At 44.2% G+C, this 12380-nt stretch overlaps 1 protein-coding gene across 1 annotated transcript in view; it reads left to right on the forward strand.

Annotated features, from left to right (window-relative positions):
* The first annotated feature begins 3634 nt into the window (after window positions 1–3634).
* The window catches only part of LOC124803196 (meprin A subunit beta-like), a 70007-nt gene continuing 61261 nt past the window's right edge, over window positions 3635–12380 (forward strand). Inside the window, exon 1 of the mRNA XM_047264377.1 lies at window positions 3635–3973. Coding sequence (XP_047120333.1) covers window positions 3635–3973 — 339 coding nt within the window. The remainder of the gene's footprint in view (window positions 3974–12380) is intronic.

Raw genomic sequence — 12380 nt, forward strand, 5'->3', positions numbered from 1 at the left:
ATAGACACAGGCAACAGAGCATGCACAATGTCGGCACTAGTACAGTGTATATCCACCTTTCGCAGCAATGCAGGCTGCTATTCTCCCATGGAGACGATCGTAGAGATGCTGGATGTAGTCCTGTGGAACGGCTTGCCATACCATTTCCACCTGGCGCCTCAGTTGGACCAGCGTTCGTGCTGGACGTGCAGACCGCGTGAGACGACGCTTCATCCAGTCCCAAACATGCTCAGTGGGGGACAGATCCGGAGATCTTGCTGGCCAGGGTAGTTGACTTACACCTTCTAGAGCACGTTGGGTGGCACGGGATACATGCGGACGTGCATTGTCCTGCTGGAACAGCAAGTTCCCTTGCCGGTCTAGGAATGGTAGAACGATGGGTTCGATAACGGTTTGGATGTACCGTGCACTATTCAGTGTCCCCTCGACGATCACCAGTGGTGTACGGCCAGTGTAGGAGATCGCTCCCCACACCATGCTGCCGGGTGTTGGCCCTGTGTGCCTCGGTCGTATGCAGTCCTGATTGTGGCGCTCATCTGCACGGCGCCAAACACGCATACGACCATCATTGGCACCAAGGCAGAAGCGACTCTCATCGCTGAAGACGACACGTCTCCATTCGTCCCACCATTCACGCCTGTCGCGACACCACTGGAGGCGGGCTGCACGATGTTGGGGCGTGAGCGGAAGACGACCTAACGGTGTGCGGGACCGTAGCCCAGCTACATGGAGACGGTTGCGAATGGTCCTCGCCGATACCCCAGGAGCAACAGTGTCCCTAATTTGCTGGGAAGTGGCGGTGCGGTCCCCTACGGCACTGCGTAGGATCCTACGGTCTTGGCGTGCATCCGTGCGTCGCTGCGGTCCGGTCCCAGGTCGACGGGCACGTGCACCTTCCGCCGACCACTGGCGACAACATCGATGTACTGTGGAGACCTCACGCCCCACGTGTTGAGCAATTCGGCGGTACGTCCACCCGGCCTCCCGCATGCCCACTATACGCCCTCACTCAAAGTCCGTCAACTGCACATACGGTTCACGTCCACGCTGTCGCGGCATGCCACCAGTGTTAAAGACTGCGATGGAGCTCCGTATCCCACGGCAAACTGGCTGACACTGACGGCGGCGGTGCACAAATGCTGCGCAGCTAGCGCCATTCCACGGCCAACACCGCGGTTCCTGGTGTGTCCGCTGTGCCGTGCGTGTGATCATTGCTTGTACAGCCCCCCCGCAGTGTCCGGAGCAAGTATGGTGGGTCTGACACACCGGTGTCAATGTGTTCTTTTTTCCATTTCCAGGAGCGTACGATTACACTTAAATCAGGGATAACGCTGGGATCCTAATAGCAGAATCAAGGTAAAATAAACTGTCAAGTCATGTCTGACCATCATATGCGGTCAGTGTTATGACTGGACGACAGTTGACGAAACGAAGGTGTACCTTCACCAAGTGCTGGACAAGCTCCGCGGAGGCCAAAATTCTCTGCTTGTGAGTGACTATTGGAGATAGTTCTCACGTGGGCTGAACCACTCAAATAGTGCCTGTACCATCACGAGTCACAAGCATTATCTAATCCTAATGCAAGTTCACTGGTACAGACACAGGGATTCACGAGTTTGGCAATCTTCAAAGAATCGAGTTAAGAGAACTCAGTCTCATCATAGCATTTCTGTAACACGACTATCAGTTTAAGTTTGTCTATTACGCGCTAAATAAAATAAAGTCATTTGGCTTTGTTGGTGAGAAACGCCGAAAAGAAGGCTCATTGTTGCGGCCTTGCCTGTACAGCTGATTCGAATAAACCTTATATTTTTATTTTCTGGTGATTGTCTTTTCATAATTTATGAGCAGAACAAAATTTATATTATATTTGTCTATGTAAGCCAGCTTTCGTATATATTCTCCAGAGATGGTTATCCTATTACCCATTACCTTTGCTCTGTATGTGTGTGTGTGTGTGTGTGTGTGTGTGTGTGTGTGTGTGTGTGTGAAAAGGGGAGGGGGGAGACAGAGAGAGACAGCTCTTTGGTTTACTGGCCTAAATTCGTTGTTATTGTGTACATGTCATGTAAACTTGTCTACTGCTGATTAAAGCACCTCTATCACAAATCAGTGATACAAATCCCAACACTTCTCCGGAGGAACTCATTAAAGTTTATTGTTGTTGACGTACAACGAGCAAGTAGTTCTCTTCATATTTAAGCAATAGCAAGTACAGAGCCATATTAAACAGCTCTTTCGCCTCTCACCGTAACTAGTAGTGTTCCACGGGGTTCAGATCTGGAACCACTCCTGTTCTTGGTCCTGCACAGAAAGGTGTGAAGTACGCAGCCATTCAAATGTTTGACAACCAGCCTTGTGAAGGAAAAGTGCTGGCAGAAATGAAAACCTTAAAAGAATTAAAATGATGTCTGCCTGGCAACTTCTACTCCATAGACAATTTATGAATAAATAGTAAGCATATTATTGAATTGCACTGATAATTTTTGTAGACAGCGATTTAAAAAAAAAAAAAAAGAAAAAGAAAATATACCGTAATGTAAACGTCCTGCACGTAACAACGTTTTCAAAGAGAAAATTTATCAATATACTGGCATGATCCGTCGAAAATGCAAAAAAAAAAAAAAAAAAAAAATGAAACAGCGTAATGTCAGAAAAGAGAACCTTGCGTACGTTGCCATCTTCCATGCTTCTCAATCGCCACTGTTTGATGTCTATTTGATTTATTCAGCAGTCTTCGTTAGAAAATTTATTTTCTTTAGATATTGCGAGTTTCCAATTTATGAGCGATCTTCAGATCTGGTCGGGAGTAGGATGGAAGAGAACTGATAAACCCAAAATTGCTACGATAAGCAGTCATACATTTTTAATTATCACCTCAAAAAAAATTAAGTATTAAAATTTTTGGTTTATTTCCCGGTCCTCGTACACGTTGAAATCCTCTCACAAACAAACAAAAAATTAATTATGTAAATTTAATTTTTTCGAGGTGGTAGTTAAAACTTTATGACTACCTCTCGTATTTTGTCTTAATATACAACTTACAATCTCAGACGCACGTATCTTATAAAGAAGCTCGTCAGTTTACGTGCAAATTAATCGCCACATACCGAAGGAACTTGCAATGGCCAACCAATAGCCCCCTCCCCTCCCCCCCCCCCCTCCCCATTAATAAGAAACGATTTCGATCCTTTCTTCGTCACTTACGGCTCTCTTCCTGTAGTACCCATCCGGAAACTTTTCAGTTACGTCAAGTATGCCAAGTTCACACGTCGCACTCCGCAGACAGCCACGCTGGTGATGTTAATCGCTTCTTACAAATAGTCATTTCGGCATGCTTTGTACTCCTCGATTTTTGAAACCAGATCCCCAATTGGAAACTCTGCGACCGCGCCAACTATTCCGACAAGTCCCGTCCGATTGCCAGTCTTGTTGCAAGCATCCGAGGACAAAGTGGCTCGGAGGATCCCCGCAGTTGCCGCTAGCGGCGCTTCGGAACGCCGCCACTTCACCCGATTCACAAATGAGTGGTGGCCGGCCGAGGTTTGCGCAAGAGGCGCCGGTGGCCCACATGTAGACGTATAAGAGCGCCGGACAGCGTCACCGGCTGCGCACTTGTCCGAGTCCTACGGCCATGGAGGCACCTGCCAGCAGACTGCTTCCGCCGCTACTGCTGCTGCTGCTGCTGCAACTGCGAGACGCCGCACCAGGACCCCTTCTCAGGTCCAGCAGGAGGCACGGTGACGTCACAGACGGCGCACTGCGGGCGGAAGAGGCGGAGCTTGATGGGGATCTCGCCAGAGGATTGGATGGCGGCAGGCGCTGGACAATAGTGCACGATAAACTGGTGGCTCCGGACCCGTTTCCAGAGGAAGACGACGCCGAGGAGCAGTACAACCCTCCATCCAACGGAACTGACGCCGGACTCTATAACAAGGGCTTCTACGAGGGAGACATCCTCCTGCAACCGGAGGTAAGTCAGAGGATAGGGACGAATTATTCATTCGGCAGTGGAGTGCACACTGTTTTGGCAGATTGAAACTATTAGACCTCACAACCTTACTTTCGCCAGCACCCCTCTCTTACTTTCAAAACTTCACAGAAGTTCTCCTGCACACCCAGTGAGACCAGCTCTCCTGAAAGAAACTATACTGCTGAGAAATGGTTAAGGCACAGTCAAGGGTCTGTTTCCAGAATGAACCTTTCACTCTGCAGCCGAGTGTGCGCTATTTTGAAACTTACTGTCAGATTAATACAGTGTCCAAGACTGGGACTCGAACCCGGAACCTTTACTTTCTTAGTCAATGCTTTTACCGACTAAGTTATCCAAGCAGAACTCACGACTTTCCTTCACAGCTTCACGCCAGTACCTAACTTCCACGCATTATTCGTGAAAAGCAAGGTTTCTGGTTTCAATCACGTTTAGTTACAGGGTTTTAACCTGTCGTCCAATTGGTGCATAGGTTAACTGTTTACTCTATTTAGTCAGACATTAAATCCAAACAGCAGTATTTGATTATGTTCATTTATTCCGGTGGTTTCATCGTCAGGCACATTCCGTAGAAATCAAATTGCTGCATATCTGCGAAGTACATATCTGTACAATCAAGGAATTGGCAACATAAACCAAAACACCCTGATTATAGTGGGTACAAAATGTACTCGCACACATGTTTAACTCCAAAGTAACTGCCAGCATTAACCAATTTGTCAAAAATTTCTAATAGTATTGATTAAAATAAAAATAAAATTACAATTCTCTAATTACTGGGATCTGCTGATTAACAACCATCTTCATATCAAAACAAACATAAAAATGTCTTTGTAGTAAATATGAATTTAACAACCTCTATTTAAAAATTATTAAACCATACAAATGCTAAAAAGAGTACCATGCTTACTAAAGAATCAGTATCTTTGTCCGGTGTGGGCCACAACACCATCGTTACTAATTGTAGCATAGATCTATGTAAAAAATACTGAAAACTGTCTTTCAGTTGATGCGAACACTTAACAATCTAAAACGTACAAATAGTTAAAAATGTACTATACTTACTAACGAACCTGGGCGCACTGGACATGGACAAACAGAGGTTAGTCTTCTGACGGTTTTAAACCTTAACAACCATGTTTTGACCAACTTTTCACTACTGACATGTTACGCTTAGTAACGATGGTACCGTCAACCCTTATACTTAGATTCCATAGTAAATTTGGTACGTTTTCTTACTAATTTTATATTTATACTTTTACAAATAACGTATTCGTATATTTGTAAAGACTGCTAGGTTTACACATTAACTGAAACAGAATTTTCCGATCATTTCTTTAGATCTGAGTTACACCTCGTAACGATGGTGTTATAGCCAACAATGTACTCAGGTACCGATTCTTCAGTAAGCATGGTACATTTATTACTGTTTTTAAGTTTTAATGCTTTTTAAATAATGTATGTTTTAAAGACTGTGAAGCCATATTAACTTAAAGGCAGTTTTCCACATATTTCCGCAGATCTAAGTTACATTTAGTAACAATGGTGTTGCGGCCAACATTGTGCAAAGATATTGATTCTTTATGTTTTACTACCTTTTAAATAATATATGTTTTTTAAGACTGGTAAGTTCACATTAACTGAAGGGCAATGTTCTGTTTATTTTCGTAGATATTAAGATGCTTATTAATCACCGAAAAGGGTAATTAGCAAATTATAATTTTATTTTTATTTTTAAGAAATAATATAGATTGTTGTATCTCCTTCACCGGACGACGTCTCTTCTTGTTAACCAATTTATAGAACTGATGCGTTTATCTGTGCTATATAACTATAAAAATAATAAGGAAAAATGTTCAGCCAAATCTACGCATTAAGCGGATACTACTTTTTGAATCAAGAGAAATGTAAACTTTGCCACTTCATTAACGACAGAACTGCAACAGTTTATGATTACTCATGTAGATGCACACAAATACATGGGAGCATAATTCGTGGGAAAAGCTTAAGTCGTTGTTAGGCTTCGGTTCCTTCGCAGGATCAGGGAAACCGAAGCTCGTTTACGCAAGAGATTACTCACAAGCCTCTGTGTCATCTGCAATGAATCACTGCCCATGTGTGAAATTTATGTGAGGTTGAAAAGAAATGAAGTTTTTAAAGTATGGGCAAAAATTTGTCCAGATCAAATTAGACTGTCCCAAAAAACTGAAAACATTGAAACGACCAACACTCGGAAAAACGGTCGTCTTTTTCAAAATTTTTCTCATCTCCGGTGAGAAAATAACATTTCTGGACAGTAATGAGAGGATATGTTGTCGAAACGTATCTGCGAGTAAGCAGGAAGCTATAAAATGTGACTTGCTGTTGTCTTTGTGATTCAGTAGTGTATTCTACCTTCCATAAAGTTGAATAGCCATAGAATATACAGCAGATCAACATGCACTGATACTGTGCATCTTCGACCTAGCTAACAGTGTCTCGTGGTAAACAACTGTTAAGAGAAAAACTTACATATTCCGATGAAAGAAACATTTTCAATGAGAGTTTGAATTCTGTTTGAGCAGGAAAATCTTTTTGTTGAGATCTCTACACGTTACGTGGAACACTGCAACGTAACTGATAACGAATTGCTAACATTTCTGTAAATAACATAAAACAACAAGAGCTTTCAAGAAAAGGTCGATTAAAATATTTCTCTGTCGTTTCAACAGCTAGAACTCCATTTCCGGATGTCGTGAGAAAATTTATTTTTAACGGCGGAGGTGTTCTGCAACCCTTTTCCATTTGCTAATACACAGATCGCTTGCAACTTGTATTACGCAGAAGAGGTTCACTGCCTCAGGGAAATCCGTTGCCTCAGAGAAATCCTCTGTTGGAAATAAAACGCAGATGAATTGTTTTACTGTTTACCTCTGTTGAAAAATATGACGTGTGAAGCAAACTTTCATTAGCAGATGACTTTGATTGTTGAACAGTTCGATACCAGAAACAGCAAATTACTGATTCTTGATAATGTCAGCCACAAATGAAACCAAGGGGTCAGACGGACTTTATAACAAACGCCATTTTACTATAGATCTAACAGTTGCTAATGACTTTCAAAGCAGAAGATGAACAGAAATCAGAAAATTGAGAGCTATGAATCGCGAATCAGCACTACAAACGAATGAATGCAGCAGCTACTGGTGGAAAACTGGAAACTTTATTGAGTATTCCCTGAAGTCTCACTATATCACCAATATAAAAACCTCTTGTGACATTCGCAACGATCATCGCTTTGAATCACAACATATGAATGAGATTCGTCGACAAGAAATTACTGTTGTGAGTGTTGAAACGCACTCGGAAAGGAAAATATTTATCGGTGTTTGAAGGAGAGTGTAACATGACCGCAACATCAAAGGTGGTAAAATAACAGGGTACATGTGAATAGTTAAAGTTAGCTCTCAAGAATTGCTATTTCTTACTTTTAGCTTAATGTACTGCAAATCCTATGCTATATCATCAGGAAGACTTTGTCATTAAAATTTTCCTTCATGCTTCCTCATTTACCACTGACAGTATGAGTCCCTACTTCAGTGCCATTCCCATTCATTACTTTGCGCTGTCAATATAAGTAAAGCAGTAAATGTATTCAAAAAGTTGTAACAGATCCAGTCAAAATTATTAAATTATTTCGTTACTACTAGCGAATACAATTTTTTGGCATAGTTAAAACTGCCTTTCTCTGGCCTGCACATTCATAGAGTAGTTAGTGTCTGCCTTCCAACTGCCCAAACGTATTTCAAAATTTCTTTTTATGAAGGTTCTGCTAGGATTTGTTACTAGCAAATATTTCACCTGAAAATCTAGCTAGCTACTGCAGGTGTATCAATTTTGAAATAATTACTGAAAATAATGAACTCCGTGTATAAACCACCGTATTGAAGGAAAAAAAGAAAGCTCTAACTTTTATTCGTATCCAGTGACGCATGTCATTTCTGCGCCACATCTAGGATCTCGTGATTTTTATAGCTCCTCATGCTTGCCGTTCCCATTGAAAGCTGGTTTCTCTTTCGCTTCCTCATTTCTCTGCTTGCATGAAACAAAAGCAGAAGACAAAAATGCTGGTACAAAAATACAACATTTGTAATTAGTCAATAATTAGTACACTAGGGTCTGTCACAGTCACCAGTCTAGTATCCTTACAGCTTTTAGTCTTCGTGTATGATGAATATGAACTGGTATAATTTTTTGTTACCATATTTCCTAATGTCGTTTAGGTGGCTTTGGACTAATTATTATTCGCTGCAAACTCTTACTAAATTTCTGGCTTGGATACTAGAACTTATTACATTTGCATACATTAGTAACATCAGACAAGGGTCACTCTGTGATTACAATGAGAACAAAGAATGGAAGAGTTTACCTTTATTTTTGTTCATAATATGAAATGTTTTGCGTGCAATCATAGTAACAACATATTGATTCCATATGTCAGCGGATAAGGCAGCTCTCTCGAATACTTTTTTCATGACATTAATGATAGCTGATCTGCTTTGAACTTACGTCCATCTACATGCTACGATAACCAAAGACACGGACTCCCTTTCTTCCTTGTTACGAAACAAACCAATACCGATAACAAAAGAAATGATTAGCGATGTAAAAGTTTTAGACAAAACATCGATTGGCAGTAATTTCTATTAGAAGCAACACAAAAAGAAATATTTAAAACATATCATTTGGACAGCTAGTTGCAGACACTAAAACAACTCATGCACTGTTCCGCGCCATGTACTGGATCGCCTGCTGCACTGTCTTGGCATTGTCGATTTAAAAATGCAACGAAACTGCTCTGTTTACCGAAACGGCCCTTGAGCCGTTTACAACTTGAAACTACAGGAGCCCATAGGATCATTCCTTCCGAATCGTTGGATGCGACGCACTTTGCCCTTCCTTCTGCATCCGTTTACTTTCCCCCCACACGGATCCGTTACCACCTCATCAAATTCTCACCCCTCCGCATCCACTATGAACACTTTCGTATAGCCTACTCCATCCGCAAACTCGACTCCAACAAATACATTGTTTCCCTTCTAATTTCCAATCCTAACACGTTGCTGCGCCTTTACCAACATGTGCAACCATCCAGCATATTTACACACACTCTATATCCTCTCCCAAATATCAGTAGACTCCCCCAGCTAAATCCGCCTTTATATTTAGCTGCGCTATTAACTCTATTTGTTGCTCCCTTCTCCACTCTGTGTCAGCTCCTTTTTCCTTTCCATCTTTTCCTAGTCCGTTCCTCTTAATACCATGCTGTAGCCAGTTCCACAATCTCCTACTTCTTTTCCGTTGCCTAACATCCATCCCATCTACCCTTATCTCCACTGTTACAACGAACTGCGCGTCTCTCCCCGTCTGAGGTTCGAGTCCTCCCTCGGGCATGGGTGTGTGTGCTGTCCTTAAGCGTAAGTTAGTTTATGTTAGGTTAAGCAGCGCGTAAGCCTAGGTACTGATGACCTCAGCAGTTTGGTCCCATAGGAATTTACCACCACCTACCACAACGCACTGGACCTCATTTTTATACCCACAACCTACGAGCCTATGGAATGCCTAACCTTCTGTCTTTCATTCTTTCTTAGTGCAGGTCCTTCAACTTAACTGAACGTGCAGTGCTTTATTTTAAGATCCTCACTTTCCTCCACTATCTTCTTTTTTCATATTTTATCTTCCATTTTTTAACTGAAAACAGAAATAGTCTATAATTTTTTCTTTAATAGCATTAATGACAATTATATTTTTAATAATTTTAAAAACAAATGTCGTTGCGTCACATTTTTAGCTATAGACGAGACAAGATATTTGTATCGCTGACAGCCTGGCCTTCACCCATATGAAGCGAGGGGGATGAAACAACGCTAAAGAAGAAGAAAATACACTCCTGGAAATGGAAAAAAGAACACATTGACACCGGTGTGTCAGACCCACCATACTTGCTCCGGACACTGCGAGAGGGCTGTACAAGCAATGATCACACGCACGGCACAGCGGACACACCAGGAACCGCGGTGTTGGCCGTCGAATGGCGCTAGCTGCGCAGCATTTGTGCACCGCCGCCGTCAGTGTCAGCCAGTTTGCCGTGGCATACGGAGGTCCATCGCAGTCTTTAACACTGGTAGCATGCCGCGACAGCGTGGACGTGAACCGTATGTGCAGTTGGCGGACTTTGAGCGAGGGCGTATAGTGGGCATGCGGGAGGCCGGGTGGACGTACCGCCGAATTGCTCAACACGTGGGGCGTGAGGTCTCCACAGTACATCAATGTTGTCGCCAGTGGTCGGCGGAAGGTGCACGTGCCCGTCGACCTGGGACCGGACCGCAGCGACGCACGGATGCACGCCAAGACCGTAGGATCCTACGCAGTGCCGTAGGGGACCGCACCGCCACTTCCCAGCAAATTAGGGACACTGTTGCTCCTGGGGTATCGGCGAGGACCATTCGCAACCGTCTCCATGAAGCTGGGCTACGGTCCCGCACACCGTTAGGCCGTCTTCCGCTCACGCCCCAACATCGTGCAGCCCGCCTCCAGTGGTGTCGCGACAGGCGTGAATGGAGGGACGAATGGAGACGTGTCGTCTTCAGCGATGAGAGTCGCTTCTGCCTTGGTGCCAATGATGGTCGTATGCGTGTTTGGCGCCGTGCAGGTGAGCGCCACAATCAGGACTGCATACGACCGAGGCACACAGGGCCAACACCCGGCATCATTGTGTGGGGAGCGATGTCCTACACTGGCCGTACACCACTGGTGATCGTCGAGGGGACACTGAATAGTGCACGGTACATCCAAACCGTCATCGAACCCATCGTTCTACCATTCCTAGACCGGCAAGGGAACTTGCTGTTCCAACAGGACAATGCACGTCCGCACGTATCCCGTGCCACCCAACGTGCTCTAGAAGGTGTAAGTCAACTACCCTGGCCAGCAAGATCTCCGGATCTGTCCCCCATTGAGCATGTTTGGGACTGGATGAAGCGTCGTCTCACGCGGTCTGCACGTCCAGCACGAACGCTGGTCCAACTGAGGCGCCAGGTGGAAATGGCATGGCAAGCCGTTCCACAGGACTACATCCAGCATCTCTACGATCGTCTGCATGGGAGAATAGCAGCCTGCATTGCTGCGAAAGGTGGATATACACTGTACTAGTGCCGACATTGTGCATGCTCTGTTGCCTGTGTCTATGTGCTTGTGGTTCTGTCAGTGTGATCATGTGATGTATCTGACCCCAGGAATGTGTCAATAAAGTTTCCCCTTCCTGGGACAATGAATTCACGGTGTTCTTATTTCAATTTCCAGGAGTGTATAGCTGAAAAGGTTACTACGCAGATTTTGCAATCCGCCAACTTATGAAGAACTCGAGAGGTGATGTGGTTAAAACGTGTCCTATAGATATCCTAACAGACAGTCTGTTTCAAACCCAACAGGAATTTTGCTGGTACATGTTAATGTAATGCACGTCTATCTCAACCAGTTTCCGAGCGAACATTGTGAAGGGAACTGCATGTAACGGACATCTGGAGTCGGGTACTTCGCGATAGTCCCTTGCCTGGAGCTGACTGGAAGACTGTAGTGTGGCTCGACGAGTTGCGCTTTTGCTTCTTTTCAGATAATGCAAGGAATCGAGTGCACTGGCGCATCCGTGAGGCGTTTAATCTGCAGTGTATAGAGAGAGTAGTCCAGGCTGGAGATGGGTCTGTGATGTGTTGCGGGTGTTTCTCGTACCACGCCTCGGGCTTACAGTGTATATGAACAGAGTACTTTACTTAACATCAGCTGAGTATCTGGCGTTGCCCGGGTATACAGTTATTCCAGTATTCTATTAGTTTACATCCTCCTCCCCCCCCCCCCATCCTCTCTGATCATCTCTTCCACCTCCATTCTCTATCTACGCCTGCACTGCTCTGTTCATTTGTTCCTCCCCCTCTCTCTGTCCATCTGTTCTTCTCCCTCTGTTCATCTGCTCCTTCGCCCTCTATCCGTCTCCTTCTCCCCCTCTCGGTCGATCTGCTCCTGCCTCCTCAATCCCCTCCTCACATACTCCAGGACCATCTGTTCCTGCCACCTCTCGCCGTTCATCTCCTCCTTCCACTTCTCTCTGTTCCTCTGCCTCTCTTTCTGTCCATCACCTCTGTAGTGTCCTGCGGTCGGCAGGAAAGAACTAGCGATCAAGTCTGAACACACTTTATTATAACTAAAACGCCTTCCTAGCGTGCACTAATTCCCAAATGCAAGAACAACATGAAGCACGGCAATTCTTTTGGTGGCAAAAACCAGATAAGAGTACAAGACAATGAAAAGAGAATAATTACCAAAATACTACTCTAAACAATTACAATTATACAAC

The sequence above is a fragment of the Schistocerca piceifrons genome, chromosome 6, assembly GCF_021461385.2.
Source record: "Schistocerca piceifrons isolate TAMUIC-IGC-003096 chromosome 6, iqSchPice1.1, whole genome shotgun sequence".
NCBI lineage: Eukaryota > Metazoa > Arthropoda > Insecta > Orthoptera > Acrididae > Schistocerca > Schistocerca piceifrons.